The sequence below is a fragment of the Lissotriton helveticus genome, chromosome 3_2 (assembly GCF_964261635.1).
Source record: "Lissotriton helveticus chromosome 3_2, aLisHel1.1, whole genome shotgun sequence".
NCBI classification, from domain to species: Eukaryota; Metazoa; Chordata; class Amphibia; order Caudata; family Salamandridae; genus Lissotriton; species Lissotriton helveticus.
The window spans coordinates 282,796,565-282,817,495 of record NC_136062.1 but is presented as its reverse complement, the minus strand read 5'-3'; the positions used below and the strand labels follow the sequence as shown (position 1 = coordinate 282,817,495).

The following is a 20,931-nucleotide window of genomic DNA, read 5'->3' as shown; positions in this document are numbered from 1 at the left end:
ATCAATGATAATAAGAAAAGTTGTTAAAGGATCAGCAAACTGCACTGGTCACACTTTAATTAGGCGACGAGTCTGGCCACACATCTGGCCACACACTATTGCAAATAGTTCAATATTGTTAAAGGACGCTCCGCTGCTGAACTGAGTTTCAAGTCACATCTTGTGAAAATCAAAATTAAATAGATGCTGTTTTCTTACATGCAACTCTGATAGCAGCATGTATGTAGGTGGAGGCATTGCCTATACGAGATGACCTTTTTATTGAAACACACGCATTTCAATATAAAAAACAAATAGTCTGTTTTGACTAGTATCACCACAATCCACATATATTTAGTTACATGTACAATTAGGGATAGGTTTCACATTACCAATATAAGCATTGTACTATATTTGAGAACATTAACTTCTAAATAAACATCTAATTTTCGGACTCACTCAAAAACATGCTCACGCATTTACAACACAAATGTTCAACATGTGATTTGCACAAAAGAGACTCTGCAGTTTATTATGGCCTTGTTTGTCTTCAAAGACTAGTCCTCTGGCAGAGCACAACATAACAAAATATTGCTCCGAAAAGTTCATAAAAATATATATATTATCTCTGTCCTTTACCTTTTTATGAATATAAATATTTTACTGAAGAACATGCATCATTCAGATAAGCAACTGCAATTGGACCTATAAAATGAGGTTCTTTGACATTCAGCATTATAAAATATAAAATTGATTATAATACAATATTAGGTCGCTATCAAGTTAACAGTTAAAAGAAGATTGAGCTGCTATGTAGCCAGTGCGTCTAAAGTGAAGAGTGGTGGTATGCGCCACTTTATAAGCCAAAACTGTTCCTTTAATGTTTCCATGAGTTTACCATCGCCAATGAATTTCTCAAGCTGGCCGAAAAAACATTTAAAAATGTGGAGTGTCTAGATACAACTCTTTGCTGTCCACTATTCATGACAACCATCTGAATATTGAACTGTGAAAAATGTTAGCCTTTTCCATTACTGTCAGGCTTCTATGTCTCAAACAAATTTAACCTGACCACTTGGTGCATAATGAATGCATTTTTCCATAGCGTGACACGGTCTTGGTTTAGTCCCAGGCAAACAACCTTTTTGGGAGAATTACTAAAATTATTTAGTCCGAGTATCCCGGGGTAAGTGGGAAGGAAAAGTTTCACTCTTTCCATGTAGCGTGGCTTCACCAAGGAGACTCCTGCAGATGTGATCTGTTTGTGTGACACATGCATCATATTTCACTGCCTTGCATATATATTCAGGACGGTATGTGGAAACCTTAAACGGGTAGCTTTAAGAACATTTACTACAGCAACATTTTAGCAGACCTTGTGATGACTATTGTTCATAATGTAGATTTACAAAGAATTATTTTGTAAAAACAGTGAGGCTTTGTCTTTTTAAGGTTAATTGACGTTAGGCTAACCATTACAGTAGTGATGAGTTCCTTTTACGCTAGTCTATGGGAAAGTATCAAGGCACCTTTTGCAATAGACAATATGTGAAGTAAACAGCCAAACAACATTGCAATGAAAGTAAAAACACAAGTGGCTCTCCATCTGCGCATTCTTCAGTCTTTCTGGTCTTGCACTTTCCACTTACAGACCAGTCGGCCTATCTTCTTGCTTACTATTCAGTTCTTTGTCAACACTGCTTGATTAAAAAAAAAAAAAAACATTTGATCAAGAATATAATTGACACAATAAAAAAGCTTTTATTTCAGCTATATTTTGAAAAACTAAACAATTAATTTGCAAATATCAGCTCATTTACGTTCAGAAAGTAATTTCTTACAAACTGTGGATAAAATTCAAGTCCAAGTAGATTTGCAGTACTCAAGAGGAATAAAACAAGACATTACTAAATGGTGTCCTCATAGAATAAAAATTAAGACATCCAGCTGCATCACTTACACTGTAAATAGGCTAGAAGGAAATGCCACTTATATAAATATCAAATTGATGCTAGATAGCTCTCCATTAAAATAAAACATAATACAAAGTAGGAACCTGGCAGGGTCTTGTAGAAAACCTGAATAATACAATGTAGACTAACATGCAAATAACCATCCATAAAATTAATTATATTTAAATCTTCCTCATGCAAATTCATTGTGGATATCCTAAAAACCTGAGTGGATTTAACCCTTCACTGGGTGGACAATCCAGATACCTAGAAATATTAATCCTTGCATGGGAATAATGCATCCTAAGTGTTAATATTAAAAAAAGATTAAAATAGAAAAAACAATCTTAAGATAATAAGATAAGTACATCAAGAATTTAGTTGCAGAGGGTAATTACTGGAGTAAGGGCAAACAAAAGACTTAAATGGAAGAACTAAAATGCTCGAATGCCATGTTGTGATATATACCGCATGTGCGAGAGTTGCATTAAAAGACAGGAGTAGAGAGTGAGGCTCTTAGAGGGAACTTAAAACGCACAGGATACTATAGGTTACTTCGCTATACAATTCAATTATTATTCTACTGAACTGAACAACAGAAAAGTTGCCTTAAGACTTTTTGAAGCTACTCCCACAACTTGTATCACTACAGGTATTATTTACTATTATTTAAATTTTTGCTGCTCTAATCTTTGATAGTGGCTGGGAGGAACACAAAGCAATAAGTTATTAATAAGTAAAACATTTTCTGTGTAAGACTGTCACAAAACTTTAATACTAATTTTAATTTAGTGCAAAACACCTTGCGCAACACTAATGCACTTCAGGTATTTGAATCTCGTGGCAATCCTATGCAGGAAATTTGTCAGATTCATGAGCAAATATACCCAAGAAAAACCCAATATTCATTCCCCAATTAAAGATTATTTTCTAGGCCCTTGGGGTTTGATTGTCACTTACCAAATATCTGATTTATGTACAAATAAATGACCCCTCAGTTTAGTTTGTGGCAATTAAACAGTCTGTTTCTCTCTCTCTCTCTCTCTCTCTCTCTCACACCCCCCCTGCCATTGAAAAGCTATATTTTGATTAGCCTATGATTTTGATCCTGTGAACAGATTTGCATGGAATGAGTCATGTCCTATTTTAGCTCCCATAGGAAATCTAACTCCCATGAACAGTGCTAACAGTTTAATGGTTTTACACCAAAGTTGCCATGAAAGTAAATGAGGTAAATCCGATCAGCAGTTTCTAAGATATTCGCTTTAAAATAACAAGCATTTGCAATGCAATAGGTCTCGCATTAGGAAAGTGTGAGCTATTGTTATTGTAAATGACACATTTTTTAAATATGTGTTGCTTTGAAAATATCTAAATTAATAGCATTGTTATTCACAAAGCAAATAGCTTACACTTTCCTAATGCGAGTCCTATTGGCTATGGCAATGCTTGTTGGTACCAAGCAAGGACAGTGCTGTTGTGGTGCTGAGTGATGATGTGGTTGGGCTGAGTGATGTGGCGGTGCCCCCGAGTGATGTGGCGGTGCCCCCGAGTGATGTGGCGGTGCCCCCGAGTGATGTGGCGGTGCCCCCGAGTGATGTGGCGGTGCCCCCGAGTGATGTGGCGGTGCCCCCGAGTGATGTGGCGGTGCCCCCGAGTGATGTGGCGGTGCCCCCGAGTGATGTGGCGGTGCCCCCGAGTGATGTGGCGGTGTCCCCGAGTGATGTGGTGATGTGGTGGTGTCCGCGACTGATGTGGTGGTGTCCCCGAGTGATGTGGTGGTGTCCCCGAGTGATGTGGTGGTGTCCCCGAGTGATGTGGTGGTGTCCCCGAGTGATGTGGTGGTGTCCCCGAGTGATGTGGTGGTGTCCCCGAGTGATGTGGTGGTGTCCCCGAGTGATGTGGTGGTGTCCCCGAGTGATGTGGTGGTGTCCCCGAGTGATGTGGTGGTGTCCCCGAGTGATGTGGTGGTGTCCCCGAGTGATGTGGTGGTGTCCCCGAGTGATGTGGTGGTGTCCCCGAGTGATGTGGTGGTGTCCCCGAGTGATGTGGTGGTGTCCCCGAGTGATGTGGTGGTGTCCCCGAGTGATGTGGTGGTGTCCCCGAGTGATGTGGTGGTGTCCCCGAGTGATGTGGTGGTGTCCCCGAGTGATGTGGTGGTGGTCCCCGAGTGATGTGGTGGTGTCTGAGTGCTCTCGTCAAGAGGCAGCTTGCACCAGCCCATTTCTCCTGTTAGCGCCACCTAAAACAGAGCCTACTACTAACCACAAATGGGAGAGGATGTGGCATAATGGCCAGAGCTGCCAACTTCGGCTCACCATTCTGTGGTTCTGGCCAAATCACTTAATCTCCAGTGCCTACAAAAATGAGTGTGTCCTTAACTGGTGCTGATGAAAAGCGCTCTAATTAGATTGAGTTCACGCTACAAGCACCAGTGTTGATGATTAAGTGCCGGTGCTGAGCACCGGAAACCACTGGCTCAAATTAAGCACTGTGAAGGACAGTGCAGTAAATAGAAGAGAAGGGACAGTGAAAGGCTGCAGGAATGAGGCAGAAGGAGGGGGATGAAGTAAAGAAAAAGAATACAGAGGAATATAGGAAAGAAGTATACAAAGTCCGATTTAAACATTTGAAGAAACCAAGTAGACATAATGTAAAGTCCATGGCACTCTGTAGCCATCGGAGAAAACATGGCCGGGCTGGCAGCTGGGCTCCGATGTTTCGGGCTGATGGCAGGACTTCCGGGGTGGTAAAAGCCCTCATCTCCCTGCCCGCTTCCTTGTGCTGGGGGGAGGGGGCAGTAAATGCGTTACCCTCGGAAGCACCACACATGTGCATCACATAGGAGAGACTCCTCCAGGGGACCGACGTCACTATTGAATGTTAATTAACACTCCAGCAGTGAGAAGGTTAATTCAACTTACCCGGGCGGTGAGTGGGATTTGTGTTAATTAAAGCTAAAGCGCAGCACCCGGGGGCAGGACAGGAATGAGAGGCTGCAAGTTGCCGGTGCCAATGGCAAGTTTGTGTTAATTGATTTCGGTAGCTGTGCATTACAAAAGAAATGCGCGGCTGCCGTTCTCGAACCTGAAGGTGCCTCGCACATCAAAAGTGACAATGAGAAAAGAGCGGACTTTACCCGCAGAGAAATGAAAAGCGCGTCAGCCACTATTGAAGGCAAACGCGATAGTACAAAAACAAGCACTCGCCATGAAAGAGACACGGCCTCGCGGCTGTCAAAGTACGGCTGTGAGACGCGCTCTGTAGTGGGGGAGGGGGATGGGCAGGGGCCGTTGTGAGACTGATTCCTCTGAAGTCTGATACGAGGCAGATGGTGTTTATGGGTGATGGGGTGTGAGGAGAAGTGAGGCCGAGCGCGCGCTGGGGAAGCTTCAGATGCCTGGCTCGGGGAGCAAATGGGTGCGAGGCTGATGGCTTTGTGCACGCGCGTCTCAAGACCAGTAAGCTTCCCAAATTATTACACAATTCATGTCGGGGGGGTGCCCTCTTATGGTAATATGCTCTATACTGTTCAGTGAGGGAATAAAGAAAAATAAACGAAGGTGTAGTTTTAACGTAGCCTGTCTGATGGTTCAGTGAATTATTGCTCCCAGCAGTTATTAATATTTATATTATTCTTATTGTTGATGCTGTTATTAGTCTAATCAACATTCTTAAAGAAAATATGCTAGATTCTCAGTTTTAGAACTCTTTTTTTTAGATATTATTTGTATTTTCTTGCTGCGCGCGTACTGAGTATTCAAAGTACCCGAGGCGCACAGGTAGAAAAGGGTAGGAGGGGTGGGTGCGGCAGGAGGCAGGTGCGATGGGCGGAAGACAATGGTGTGGTGTCAAGGAGGCGAGAGGCGCGGGGTTGGATAGAAGGAAGGGTTCAAGTAAGGACTTTTGGAAATAATAAGAAAATAAGAGAAAGTCGTAATGAAGGGTGGAAACGGCATAGAGCTCTGGTCCAATCTGTTTGTGTACTCTGTGTGAAGGAAACGTGCAGGGGGAGCCGGTATCCAGGACAGTCCCATGTTTACCCCAACCATCCCAGCAAATGTCAGTAAAGCGAGAGCCGACTGGACTCAGATGGAGGCATATTTTCAAGTGTTCTAGTACAGGGTACATGCTAGTTTGTAGTCCCTTAGTAGAAGGCAATTTAGTTAAAATACAATTAAAAGATGGTGATTAAGTTATTCATTGTGCAGCTTATTGTCGACGTCTTCACCTAAAATCGACTTCCTAGTGTGAATGCAACTAACGAAAACGGGAGTAGGGAGAAGGCAGCAGAGCATGAACGGGCTGGGCGAGAAGGGAGGTGGGATTGCGAGGTGCCAAGGACCCAGAAGGGGGAGGAGGGAAATGCGAGCAGACTTCAAAGGGATGGGCTAAAAGGGAGGGGGGAATACACGGAGCACAGGAGGCTTAATGAACAGGAGGAATGCCATAGAGGCTTACTTGCAAGTCGGATGGGAGTGGGGGGGGGGGGGGGGGCGGGGGAGCGAGCGAGTGGGAGGGAACAAGCATATGGGGATGGGGTGTGAGGCCAAGCGTGCACCTGGCGATGCGTCACGCTTCAGTACACAACATGCATTGGGAGCAATCCGCTTGTTCAAGAGTGTTGTTCCCCTGCAATAGTTCAGAGCTATAAATAGCTCGACCTAAGAAAGAAAAAGGTGCCAAGAGGGTTTTAAAGGTAACACTTTTGCATATCTCTGCCATTTAAATTTGCAAGCCAATCATTTCACTCATATTTTTACATTTCACGACAATGTGACTGGCTTGATTAAATGTAAAAAGGAATAGGTTGCTTACCCAGTGCTGTAGATTCACTTGCTCTACATACTCTTGTCATCAAGCCATTCAGTATTGGGATTTGGAAGTTTGCAATACGTTATTCTAATAGTTTTTGGGAATTACGAGATGTGCTATCTGCAGCAACTTTTTGTGGGGGCTAATGGATATCTCCAGGAGCAAGGAGTACCAGGATTGCCTGGTGCAAGTGGGAGCCACCAGGATGAGAGCCAGAGAGGTTTGTCTCTTTTTCCTCTTCACGTATGGAAGGAGTCGGAGAGGTGAAAAAGCATGCACAAAGATCCCTGACCAATTCATCCATTGTGTATCACCAATAGTGCATCACCCATGGAAGGTGGGTGATTGTACCCGGAGGCGAAGTTTGGGCATTTTATGAGTTTTCGGCAGTGGCCATCAGGGCTTTTGCGGGGTACCACAAAGGTGGAAGTACAGCGTAGGACTTGTGGGTGGAGTTTTCACTTGTGGAACTGTTAATTCGTCATGCTGAGCAAGTCTGAAAAGGCATTTCCACCCCTATAAGGTGTTCGGCTAGGAGTTCTATGTCATAGTGAATTGCCAAATACTAACTCCTCAGTGCAAGCGCTGGGGAGTGCGAGTTCCTCTGTTCATACAGGTAGCATGGCTGTAGTGGGGTCTTTTTTTACGAGGACTACCACCCTAGAATGACCTGAGAGAAGGCTTTGAGGGCAATTTGTATGGCTAGCAGTTCCTTGGTTATTGATGCGGTGCCCTTTATACTGAGGGGTTCGCACACCCTGGATGCTAATGTTGCTGAGAAGTGCACCACTGCCAGTGAGAGACAGGTCAGTGGTAGTGGACACTTGACGATGGGGATCTGTGAGAGGCTTGCCCCACAACAAGTTGTTGCTGGTGACGACCGTTTCACGTGGCATTCTGGTTTGGGGTACATGTGGAGCCTGGCTTGAGGCACAAAGGAGATGCATGAGGCCATCATTCCTAGAAAGCGCATCACGGTTCTGACTGAGTGGATGACTGGGCTGAAAATGACAGCAGCTGCTGGAATGTCAATACACTGTTTGGGGTAGGCTCTCTCTATAATTGCACTCAACAGGAACTCTAGGGAAGGCTGGACTTGTTGAGCTTGGTGATGAGGCTTGGCCTTTATGAAGACTGCCAAGTGACAGTGCAGGGAGTTAGCTGGTTAAGTGTGGGCCGGGCATTAATGCCTGCTTCCGCCCGTTTAGTCAATTGTTGAGATAGGGGGAAGACATGCGTGCTCCCCCCCCACCCCCCCCCACCCCACCCCATGCAGGTTGGCAGGCACTACAGCTAGGCAGTCGTGAACACCCTTAGAGCCACAGTGACCCCCGAAAATAAGTATTCTGAATTGGTAGTGTTATTCAATTACCACAAAATTAAGGTAGTAGCAATGGGCAGGTGAATGGACATAGGAAAGTAGGCCTTGAACAAGTTACTTACCTTCGATAAGAGACAATAGTAGTTATAGATTCCTTACCTTAGAATTACCCCTAGGCGTCAGAATGGATCCGGAGAAATTTTTTCTTAGCAGTACCCCTGCGCGTCGGTCCACTCCTCGTTAGTCGTCGGCATCGTGGCCGCCGGGATGACCTTGCGGTATCTACTTAGACGCCGCACCCGGGGCGCTGACGTCAGTTCTGACACGACATTCCACGCCAGAAGCGCCGAGCCATGCAAGACACTGACCACTGGTGCACATAACTAGGGCCCTGTAAGGGAGTCCCTATTCCTAGAAGCCAGTTCGTCAATTCAGGAAATTTTTAACTCCATTTCAACGGGCTCTATTCCAATAGCTTGGAAGGAAGCCTATGTTCGCCCAATCCTTACAAAAACGACAGCAGATCCTCAGGTCTTGAATAATTACAGACCGATATCTGTTACCTTTGTTGGGGAAGATACTGGAAGCCCATATAAATAAACAACTGAGCCATTATTTAGAGATTAATAATATCCTGGACCCCTCACAGTCAGGCTTTCGGCCGGGCTTTAGTACCAAGACCGCCATATTGGCGGTCACGGATTCAATAAGACTAAACCTGGACGAGGGAGGATCCACAATATTCACCCTCTTAGACCTCTCCGCAGCATTCAATACTGTCTCCCATCGACTGCTTGTGGAGCGGTTGCGGGAATGTGGTGTTGGGGACCTCTCTCTGAAATGGCTAAAAAGTTTTCTGGCAGACAGAGGGCAAACGGTCATGCTGGGCCCTTTTAGGTCTTAAAAATTCTTGCTAGACAAGGGAGTCCTGCACGGCTCTTGCTTGAGCCTCACTCTCTTCAATGTGCACATGGCTCCATTGGCCAAGATTGTTCGACCTTTTGGGTTTGAGATTATATCGTACGTGGACGATACTTAACTGATCTTCCCTATTGGATCCAACCTAAATGAGGAGAGTGCGTTTTTCGGCAGGAATGTTGGCCATCTCAAACTGGATGGCAGAATGCTGCCTCCAACTTAATCCAGGAAAAACAGAAATTATGCTTCTGGGAAAAACACAATCTTAATTTGGCCGATTGGTGGCCTGCCCAGTTGGGGACAGCCCCCAATCCCTCATCATTAGTAAAGAGCCTGGGAATACAATTGGGTGACAAATTGACTATGAAGGAAAATGTCAAAAACATCATGGGCTCTTGCTACTATAGTCTTCGACTACTCCGTAGAATTATTCCATAACTACCAGTGAAACATCGAAGAACGGTGGTCCAGGCGATGGTGGTGAGCCGCCTGGACTACGGGAACGCTCTACTGGCCGAAGTGGGTGAAACCCTGGTAGCAAAACTCCAAGTCATCCAAAACACGGCAGCAAGGATGGTCCTAAACCATCCCCCCGGCTCTCCATCACTCCCCCTGCTCAAAGAGCTTCACTGGTTATCAGTGAAAAAGAGGTAATTTTTCAAGATCTGTAGTTTCACCTTTAAAGCCATCAACGGAACAGGTCCTGGTTACTTGCAAAAGAAACTTTGTAAGCAGACCTCCTGCCGTAACCTGAGATCAAATGAAAGGGCGCTGCTGATGATTCCGCGCATTCGGCAGACTCGCTCAGAGGGCAAAGCTTTTTCATATATCGCTCCTAAGTATTGGAACTCCTTACCAGAGGCTTTGCGTAAATCCACCTCCTATCTGGTTTTTATGAATCTACTTAAGGCCTTCTTATTTTAATTCTCCTCGGCTCTGATACATAATTTCTCTCTTCAGTTTTCGCCTAAGTAAGCGCGGAGATGCCCCTGGGTGAGTCATGCGCTATATAAGAGGCCAATAACATAACATAACGCAGAGGCTAGATAGGGCGGTAAGGAATCTATAACTACTAAGGTCTCTTACAGATACATCGTTACCGAAGGGAAGTAATTTGTTCTTCTGAAAGACACCGTAGTTCTAGATTCCTTACCTTAGAAAGATACCCCAGCAATACCAACCCCGGAGGTGGGTCTGCGAATCAAGTTCACACGAGGAAGTCACGGAGAACAGAACGGCCGAAAAACGCGGTCTCTCCGGACTGGGCTGTCCAGGCAGTAATGTTTTGTGAACGTTTGCAGGGATGCCCACGTGGCTGCCTCGCAGTTGTCAACCAGCTGGACTCCACGTCCCAAAGCAGTAGTAGCTGCTGTCGCCCTGGTAGAGTGGGCACGCAGTGTCTGGAGGTTCCTTTTTAGCCAAAGAATAACAGATCATAATGCATAGGAAGAACCATCGAGAGATGGTATGTTTGTGCACTGCCGGACCTTTCGTGGCGTCCACATAACTTACTAAGAGTTGATCATCCAACCAGAAGTCTTTAGTGCGGTCAAGGTAAAAAGACAGCGCATCGTTTTGGATCCAGACGGTGGAGTCTCTCCTCTTTGGAAGGTTGCGGGAAGAAGGTGGGCAATGTGATGGTCTGACCTATGTGGGAAGAGGTAACCACTTTGGGCAGAAAAGAGGACCTAGTACGGAGGACTACTTTGTCCTGATGGACAGCAAGAAAGGGATGCCTGGAAGATAAGGCTTGAAGTTCACTCACCCTGTGAGCAGAGGTGATGGCAAGCAAGAAAGCAGTCTTCAAAGTGAGGAGGCGAAGAGGACAATGTAGTGGCTCAAAGGGAGCACACATAAGGTAAGTGAGCACAAGGTTCAAGTCCCACTGGGGCATTAGGAAAGGAGGAGGAGGAAATACAGGAGTAATGCCCTTCAGAAATCTGTTAACAATCTGAGACTTGAAAAGAGAAGGCTGATCAGGAAGGACAAAGAAAGGATGAAATGGCCAAAAGATAGCCTTTAAAAGGGCCCAGAGTACAGCCCTTCTGGGCCAGTGAAAGAAGGAAGAGGAGAACCTCTGAAAGAGGGGCAGGAAGGGGATCCACAGCCTTTGCTGTGCACCAGGCCATATATTTATTCCATCTACAGGTGTATACCGTTTTGGTGGAGGGACGACTGGCTGCTAAGATGACGTTACAAACTTCGGGTGGAAGGTCGAAAGCTGTCAACTTTTGCCGCTCAATCTCCACGCAAGGAGGTGGAGGCTGGACAGGTTCGGGTGGAGGACAGTCCCCTGCTGCTGCGACAGAAGATCCTCCAGAAGAGGCAGACTGATCGGAGGATCGCTGGCCATGTTCAAAAGCTTGAGGTCCTAGACTCTGTGTCCAGTCCGGAGGCACAAGAAGTACTTGGGCACGGTCACACTTGATCTTCTTCAGCACTCTGGATTGAAGTGGTATAGGCAGAAAGGCATACAGGGGGCCGCAACTCAACTCATGACGAAAAGCGTAGCAGAGCGAGCGCAGCCTTGGAAACTCAAACATGCAGAACTGCGGACACTGAACGTTCTTTTCGGTGGCAAACAGATCTAAGCAAGGCTCTCCCCACTGCTGAAGGATACCTCGCAACACCTTCGAGTGAAGATGCCATTCGTGATCTACCAGGCACTGACAGCTGAGTTTGTCCGCCATGGCGTTCAGAGAACCTGCCAGGTGTTGAACCACCAGGGTCATGCCCTGATGTTCCAGCCAAGTCCACAGGCGAAGAGCCTCTTGACAAAGGGTCCACAACCCCACCCTAGTTTGTTGCAGTACCACATGGCGGTGGTGTTGTCCGTGAACACCTGCACTACTCTTCCCTTGACAGAGAGAAGGAATGCTTTCAGTGCAAGACGAATTGCCCAGAGCTCCAGAAGGTTGATGTGGAGCCTCCAATCAGCTGGACACCAGAGGCCTCTGATCTCTGCCACCCCCATGTGGCCGCCCCATCCCAGAAGTGACTCATCCGTCGATACTGTGAACTCTGGTTGGGAAAGGGAGAAATATCTGAAGCTGAGCCCAATCCTGTTTTGTGAGCCACCACTGCAAATGACTTGCAGTGCCCTCAGATCTGGACGACGACGGAAAGATTCCCCTGATGTCACGCCCACTGGAACTTCAGGTTCTGGCATGATCTACCAGCAGGATGCAGGAGGCCATGGGGCCCAGCAGCCTCAGCATCATTCTCACCGAAATCAGTAATATAGAGGCTGAAACATAGGTATCATTGCCCAAATATCCCGGACACGCTGCTCGGGAGGATAGACCCGAAACTGTGCGTTGTCCAGATCCACTGATGAAATGGAGCTTCTGAAGGAATCAGGTGCAACTTTGTCAGTTTAATAGGAAACCCCAGCAAATGCAGGAGGTCCGCCGTAGTCTGGAGGTGGGAAACGACAGCCTGGGTTGGGCCTGCCTTCAACAGCCAGTCGTTGAGATAGGGGAACACTGGAACCCTTGATCTGCGCAGTTGAACCGCGACCACTGCCATCACTTTCGTGAACACCTGAGGGGCGCTGGTAAGCCAAAAGTGAGCAAAATGCTTGTGGCCTACCCTGAAGTGTAGGTAACACTGATTGGCAGGCAAGACGGGGATGTGAAAGTAAGCATCCTGCAAGTCCAATGCTATCATCCAGTCTCCAGGATCGGGGGTAGACAAGACCTGAGGCAGAGTTAACATCTAGAACTTCTCCTTCCAGTGGAAGCGGTTGACGTCCCTGAGGTCCAAGATAGGACGCAGGCCTTTGTCCTTCTAGGGCACCAGGAAGTAGAGGGAGTAGCAATCACAACCTATTTCTAGGAACAGGAATGCATTTTATGGCTCCTTTGGCAGTAACTTTCTGGCGGAGAGAGGGGTAGTCTCAAAGGGGAAGGAGTAGCCCCTTTGGACTATCTGCAAAACCCACCTGTCCGACGTAATGTTGCGCCAGTGGTGGAAGTGATGGTGTATACTGCTGCCCACTGGCAAGTGGTGGCCCTGAAACGCTGGACTAGGAAGGTTTGGAGGCTGCTACGGGGGTGGGGGGCATGGGTAGACTGGCCCACCCACTGGCCCCCAGACTCAACATCGGGTCTCCTGCCACGCAGAGGATGGGTAGCTTGCGCAGGCCTGTGGCTCTGGGTGGGGTGTGGTGGGGCACCCTTTCGTAGCCACAAACGGGGCGAAAGGCAGACTGCATGGGGAGAGAGGTGGTAGCGGGGCTCAAGGATCTGGCCGTAGCCCTAGAGTCCTTGAAACGCTCTAGCGCGTTGTCCGCCTTGCTGCCAAACAGGCGACGGCCATCAAAGGGCATGTCCAAAAGGGTTGATTGAACATCCGCAGAAAATGTGCATTACATTGCCATTGTATCAATGAATTAATCATTGTAGTCTTCATATACATGTACAAAAACAATCATATTCTCAAATTAATTTTCGGTTCATTGTTGGCGCCCAATGCATTTCAGAACTAATTACAGTTCCTTCTTCAGGGGCTAATCTGTAAATGAAACATATGATAGAAACTATCAATATCCATGCTTGGCTCAAAATCACTGAACATTTCCATATTTACAACCACTTAAACCACTGTGTGAGTTATTATCATGCTAATACCCAATGTGTGTGTTTAATATGTGCTCTACCCTACCTTCCTCTAATGTAAGCGAGCCTCAATATCCTGTATACCGGTTAATAAAACTGAAAACAACAAAAGACACCCAAATTCAATGCCACTGTGCCTTCAAAGACAACTCATGTTGTAATATCCATAATGCCTGTGACACGCTCGCTTACCTCAACTGCCAATTTCAAATACCAGAATCTGCAAAGTAATTACCAACCGTATGTGTTAGTACCATCTCAATATGCATGGTGTTAAAAGAAGACAATCACTCGATAAACATTTTGACTCCAACAAGACGCCGCAACGTCTTACCTCAATCTATTTCCCCTTAGTCATGATATCTGTAAAAATAACAGACAGACAGAATATTTATAAGTTTAACGCTGTCATAACACAGACTCCCGTTTAACTTGAACGTTAAACCGGCAAATGACTGACGAATTATACCCGCACCAGACCCATACCATAACGCGTTCAAGACAAGCGCCTCTGATCGACTGCCGTGTTTTCCTGTGGCTGCCAGAATAGTGCCGCGGGAATAATAAAGGCTGTGGCGTTTGAATGCTGAACAATAAAAACGGGCTTGTATGTAAGTGAGGATATCGTCTTTACTTTAGGCGGCTGCCATCTTTGAATGTGCACCTGAATCGGAATCAAACTAATGACACGGGGTTCCGGTGTGTGTGAAAGCCTCAAATGTTAAACATAAAAAAACGGTACAGCGCGTATTGAAACGTAGACAAGAACGGTTACTAAAAAAAGGAATAATGACACTTCCTGCCGACAATGAGGCCACAATTGTAAAAAAAAAATTTGGTGCTTCCAACAACGTCAATACATAATACGTACACCACGAGAATGCATATTGGGGCAACTTCTACAAAACGCCGTGGACATGGGGTGGATTGATGATCCTACAAGATTGTATCTCACCACATCTAATCCTCGGCGACCACAGCTGTACATGATACCAAAAGATTCACAAGAGTCTTCTAGGCCCCCCTTTTAGGCCGATAGTATCGGGATGCGGGTCAATTTTTGACCCACTCGGGAGATACCTTGACCACTTTTACAGAAGTTTGTACAACAGTGGAGATTATACATAAAAGACACCACAGATTTCTTATCCAAATTGGAAAACACACTACAGGATGTGCAAGAGTTGTGGCTACTCTGTACAATAGACGTACTCTGGAACGCACTCTACACCTCCATACCACACGCCGCAGGTCTGGAAGCGGTGGAATGGGCTTTATTACAGTTGGAAGATCTCAACACAAACAAAGTATTATTACTACAATTGCTTAACTTTTGTCTGCAATACAGTTACTTCAGTTGGGGTGACAGATACTACGCAGAGCTTACTGGAACCTCTGGGTTTTTCAGGAGCGCCTGCGTACGCGAACATCTTTATGGCTTCATTTAAGTACCACAATCTGATGAGCAACACAACTTGGTGGTCTAGGATTAGACTATATTGCAGATTTATAGACTTTTTCTGATTTGGATGGACACTCGAGAAACATTGGAAGCTATAATACAACAGTTGAACACATTTGATCCGAGGATTCAGTTCACCTACAAAATTGACAACAAAGCAATAGAATATTTGAATGTGACAATTAAAACACAAGATGGCAGAGGACTGCATGCACAAATATACACTAAGGCTACGGACCGCAATAATGCTTTGGAATACTCTAGCTTTCACCCGAGAAGTCTCATAAAAAATCTTCCATACTGCCAATTTGTGAGAATAAAGAGAATATGCTCAGATCCTCAAACAAGTCTAGCAAAAACTGTAGAATACCAACAAATATATAAACAAAGAGGTTATCCTGAGAGGATACTACAAGAGTGCATTACCAGAGCAGCCAATAAAGAATGCAAAGAATTATTTGTCCCAAACGCAACAAAAAGAATTAATGAAATAGTATTTGTATCCAGATACACCACTATGTCAGCAGCGATCAAGAGAATTGTAAATACAAGATTGGAGCTTTTGGCTAATGAACCAGATTTCAATAACATTTACAAGGATTTGCCAGTTCATGCGTACACTAGAGGGAGGAATCTCCGTGAGTTACTATAAAAAACTACAAAGCATAACCAAAACAAGCATTGTAAAGGAACTTTAAAATGTTACAACTTTACCCATTGTAACAATGTCATCCCAGGCAACATGTTAACGCATTCAACCACAGGAGCTCGAATACCATTGAGGCATACAAGTGACTGCAATACGCAGAATGTGATATATTGTATAACATGCCTGTGCGGAAAGACATACGTTGCAAAGACTGAACGCAAAATTAAAATCAGGCTCACAGAGCATAAAAGCCGCATTCACACAAAGAACGCAACCTCAGCACTTGCAGCACATTGGACAGAGGAGAACCATTCTATTTCACAACTACAGTTTCAGGTCATCGAGCAAGAACAATTCAGGCCAGGCATAGATAACCACTATAAACTGCTCCAACGTGAAGTATACTGGATGAAAACCCTAGAGTCAATGATTCCAAAAGGACTAAATGACAGATTGGCTATGACATGATTCATTTAGGACCAGTAGCTGGTCAGCACAAGTTCACATATACACTGTATATTACGGATATCTAGTAACTAGAAGCATCCCTTCAATAGGCAAGTAATTGGAACACATCCTTAGCAAAGTTTTTCACAATTAAGTAACATCCAGGTGACGGCACAACTGAGATGTTATACTATTGTTGAATCGAGTTATTGTTACACATTCAGAGTCAGTTTATCGTTCATCGCATCCTATGAGCACACCATTGGCGCAGGATAGTAAGTGTTGTCATCTAGGATGTGTCTAACATACAGTTCTTCTTTGGAAGCATTCTCGTGGTGTACGTATTATGTATTGACGTTATTGGAAGCTTATTTCCAAGCACCAATTTTTTTTTTTCAATTGTGGCCTCATTGTCGGCCAACAATATGCAGGAAGTATCATTATTTCTTTTTTTAGTAACCGTTCTAGTCTACGTTTCAATAAATGCGGTAACGTTTTTTGATGTTTAACATGTGAGTCTTTCACACACCCCACGTCATTAGCTTGATTCAGATTCAGGTGCACATTCAAAGATGGCGGACGCCTAAAGTAAGGATGATATCCTCACTTACATACAAGTCCGATTTTATTGTTCAGCATGCAAACGTCACAGCCTTTATTATTCCTGCGGCACTATTCTGGCAGCCACGGAAAAACACAGAAGTCGATCAGAGGCGCTTGTCTTGAACGAGTTGAGTCCAGTGCGGGTATAATTCGTCAGTCACTTGGTGGTTTAACGTTCAAGTTAAACGGTAGTCTGTGTTACGACAGCGTTAAACTTACAAATATTCTGTCTGTCTGTTATTTTACAGATATCATGACTAAGGGGAAATAGATTGAGGTAAGACCTTGCGGCGTCTTGTTGGAGTCAGAATGTTTGTCGAGTGATTCCCTTCTTTTAGCACCATGCATATTGAGATGGTACTAATGCATATGGTTGGTAATTACTTTGCAGATTCTGGTATTTGAAATTGGCAGTTGAGGTAAGCGATCATGTTACAGGTATTATGGATATTACAACATGAGTTGTCTTTGAAAGCACAGTGACACTGAATTTGGGTGTCTTTGGTTGTTTTCAGTTTTATTAACAGGTATACAGGATATTGAGGTTCGCTTACATCAGAGGAAGGAAGGGTACAGCACATATTAAACACACACATTGGGTATTAGCATGATAATAACTCACACAGTGGTTTCAGTGGTTGTAAATATGGAAATGTTCAGTGATTTTGAGCCAAACGCCAGTCCACGCAATCCGTCAACTGGTGTGGTTGCGGTGTCAGGCATTTGGGCTTGTAAAAGTGATGGGCCCTTGAATGGCGCTGTTTGCTGATGTGAGTGTTGTAATGTGACAGGCGCGCGGCTGGTGGTGTGAATAGTTTTGTATGTGTCACACGTATGACAGGTATATGAATGGCCTGTAAAGAGGTTGTGGTGCCTTGTCATGGCTTTACAACTCATGAGCTGTGAGTCAATGGTTTAGTTTCTCGTCCTTTCAATTATTAACAGTGCATTTCATTTTCGGGAAATCTCGTGTTATAATTGTATATACTGAACCATCACTCACCCTCGTGCCAAATCCGACCAATATGTATGTGTGCTCGAGGAATAGATGGCTGTGCAGTAATATTTGTCTTTTCTGTCTCTCAAGCAGGGTGTCCCTTGTCCCTTTTTGTGAATATTGTAAAGAGTTGGTTCCGTGCCTGGTGGTGTGAATGTTCTTATGTGTATCACGTACGAAAGGTGTGTGAATGGCCTGTGAAGCGGTTGGGGCGTTGACGCGGCGTTACAGCTCATGAGCTGGGAGTCACTGGTTCAGTTTTTTGTCCTTTCAATTATTGACAGTATTTCATTTTTGTGAAATCTCGTTAATAAAATGTTATATACTGAACCATCACTCGCCCTCGTGCCAAATCCAATCAGTATGTGTGTGTGTTTGAGGAATAGATGGTTGTGCAGTAATATTTGTCTCTCTGCCAAGGTGTACTATCCATCTAAGAAAAATCTACCAACTCTAGATATTCTCATAAACTAAATACCCATGGGAGTACATGGTGATGTCTCTTGTGGATCTCAACAAGATATCTTACCCACAATGTCCTGTAAACCTCAAAATGTGAATGTCATTTTCCTTGCATTACTGTGCCAAATTCCCTCCCACCCAGCCTTTCCCCAAGTCTCCAGATGAAAATGGTTACTCACTTCTGTGGGTGGGCCAAGTACCAGCGGCAGGGAAGGGCCTAAAACGTATTGTGGTGACATCAAAATTACCGATCACACAAAAACCTGGTTTTGAAAGGGGGGGGGGGGGAATCACCTGGGTTTTTGGCCACGGGCTCATCGGCAATCTTGGGAAACCTACCAAACCCATACATTTCTATAAACTAGACACAGGGGCAAGCGAGATATGGCTTGCGTGGACACCCCCCCCCCCCGTTTTCCTACCCAGAATCCCCAGCAAACCTCAAATTTAGATGAAAAAGAATGAGATTTTTTCTCATATTTCTGTGTGGAAAAGTTCTGGAATATGCATGGATCCACAAATTTCCTACCACCCAGTGTTACCGCAGGTCTCTAGAAAAAATTAGTACTTCACTCGCATGTGTGGGTGGGTGGATCAAGTACTCACGACAGGCAAGGGCCCAAAACGTATGCAGAAGACATCAAAATTACCTATCGCAAATTAACCTGGTTTTGCAAGGGGGAGGGGGTCACCTGGGTTTTTGGCCCCGGGCTTGGTGGCCATCTTGGGAATCCTACCAAACCCACACATTTCTGAAAACTAGATACCCGGGGTAGTCCAGCGAGGTATGGCTTGCGTGGACCTTCCCTCCCACCCCAACGTTTTCCTACCCAGAATCCCCTGCAAACCTCAAATTTAGCGGGAACCCCCCCACATTTTTCTTAAATTTCTGCATGGATCCACAAATTTCCTACCACCCAGCGTTACCTCATGTGTGTGGGTGGGGCAAGGGCCTGTGACTGGGAAGGGCCAAAAACATAGGGATTAAGGGTATAGCACCGGAAATTCTAAGCGCCAATTTTTTTTTAAAAAAAATACGTTTTTAGCCAATTCTGCATTGGACTCTCACACAAGTGAGGTATCATTATACTTGGGAAACTGAGGCGAACGCTATGGGGTAGGACATTTGTGCCAGCACTGTGATTCCACTTAGACATGTGTGGAAAATTTGTTTTTTTTCAGCTAAATTTGAGGTTTGCAGGAGATTCTGGGTAGGAAAACGTTGGGGGATCCACGCAAGCCATACCTAGGCTGGACTCCCCAGGGTGTCTAGTTTTCAGAAATGTGTGGGTTTGGTAGTTTCCGAAGATGGCCGCCGCTCTTGCCTGTAGCGGGTACTTGACCCATCCACGCATGTGAGGTACCATTTTTACTGGGGGAACGCTGGGTGATAGGAAATTTGTGTCAGCCCGGTGATCCCACAACTTTCACACACAGAAATTTGACAAAAAGTGATTTTGTTCAGCTAAATCTGAGGTTTGCAGGGGATTCTGGGTAGGAAAACGTTGGGGGGGGACCACACAAGCTATACCTCACTGAACTGTCTAGTTTTCAGAAAAGTGTGGGTTTGGTAGGTTTCCCAAGATGGCCACCAAGCACAGGCCCAAAAACCCAGGTGACCCCCTTGGCAAAACCAGGTTGTTTTGGGATAGGTAATTTTGATGCATCCTTTTGATGTGAGGAAAGTGTTTACTTTCTTTTTACAAAGTTTGAGGTTTGCAAGGGATTCTGGGTAACAGAACCTGATGAGAGCCAGACATCCTGGATTCCCCTGGGTTTCTAGTTTTCAAAAATGCAAAGGTTTGCTAGGTTTCCCTAGGCGCCGGCAGAGCTAGGGCCATTTCGTTTTGGGCCGTTTCCGGTCGTGGGCATCAGGCCTACCCACACAAGTGAGGTACCATTTTTCTCTGAAGACTTTGGGGAATGCGGGTTAGGTGAAACTTTGTGGATCCATGCAGATTCCAGAACTTTCCACAACAGAAATGTGGGAAAATGTTTAATTTTTTTTTTTTTTTATTTTTTTTACAAAGTTTGAGGTTTGCAAGGGATTCTGGATAACAGAACCTGGTGAGAGCCAGACAAGTCACCCCATCCTGGATTCCCCTCGATGTCTAGTTTTCAAAAATGTATAGGTTTGCTAGGTTTCCCTAGGTGCCGGCAGAACGAAGGTTCAAAATCTACAGCTAGGCACTTTACAAAAATAAGGATCAGTTTTCACTGTGTAAATGTGGTATGTTCAGCTTGCGTTTTGGGCCGTTTCCTGTCGTTGGAACTACACCTAGCCACACAAGTGAGGTATCATTTTTATCTTGAGACTTAGGGGAACACAGAATTGTAGAGCAACTTTTATTGCCTATTGACTTTCAATGCATTTCTGCCTTCCAAACGTAAGACAACGTGTAAAAAAGAAGTCACTTTGAAAAATGTCCTATAATTCATATGCTGGTATGGGTACCCACAATTTTGGAGATGTGCAAATAGCTACTGTTTCTAAACTCTACATTTTGTCCCCATTTCATAAATACATAGGTGCCTTTAATACCGATTTTTCCATGTTTATATTTTCCCAAATGAATTGCTATATTCCCAGTTCACAATCAAAAAACAATTGCAAGACGCTGCTCAGTTATTGGCTCTGGGTTCCACGGGTTCTTGGTGAACCAACAAGTCCTATATATTCCCACAACCAGAAGAGTCCAGCAGATGT

At 45.0% G+C, this 20,931-nt stretch overlaps 1 protein-coding gene across 4 annotated transcripts in view; it reads right to left on the bottom strand.

Annotated features, from left to right (window-relative positions):
- Positions 1-224: 224 nt before the first annotated feature.
- The window catches only part of BNIP2 (BCL2 interacting protein 2), a 248,240-nt gene continuing 227,533 nt past the window's right edge, over positions 225-20,931 (bottom strand). Inside the window, exon 11 of one of the 4 annotated variants that reach the window (XM_078685227.1) lies at positions 225-1,679. In XM_078685227.1, coding sequence (XP_078541353.1) covers positions 1,625-1,679 — 55 coding nt within the window. In that variant the 3' untranslated portion in view covers positions 225-1,624. The remainder of the gene's footprint in view (positions 1,680-20,931) is intronic. The other 3 variants (XM_078685228.1, XM_078685225.1, XM_078685226.1) reach the window with 3 other exon arrangements.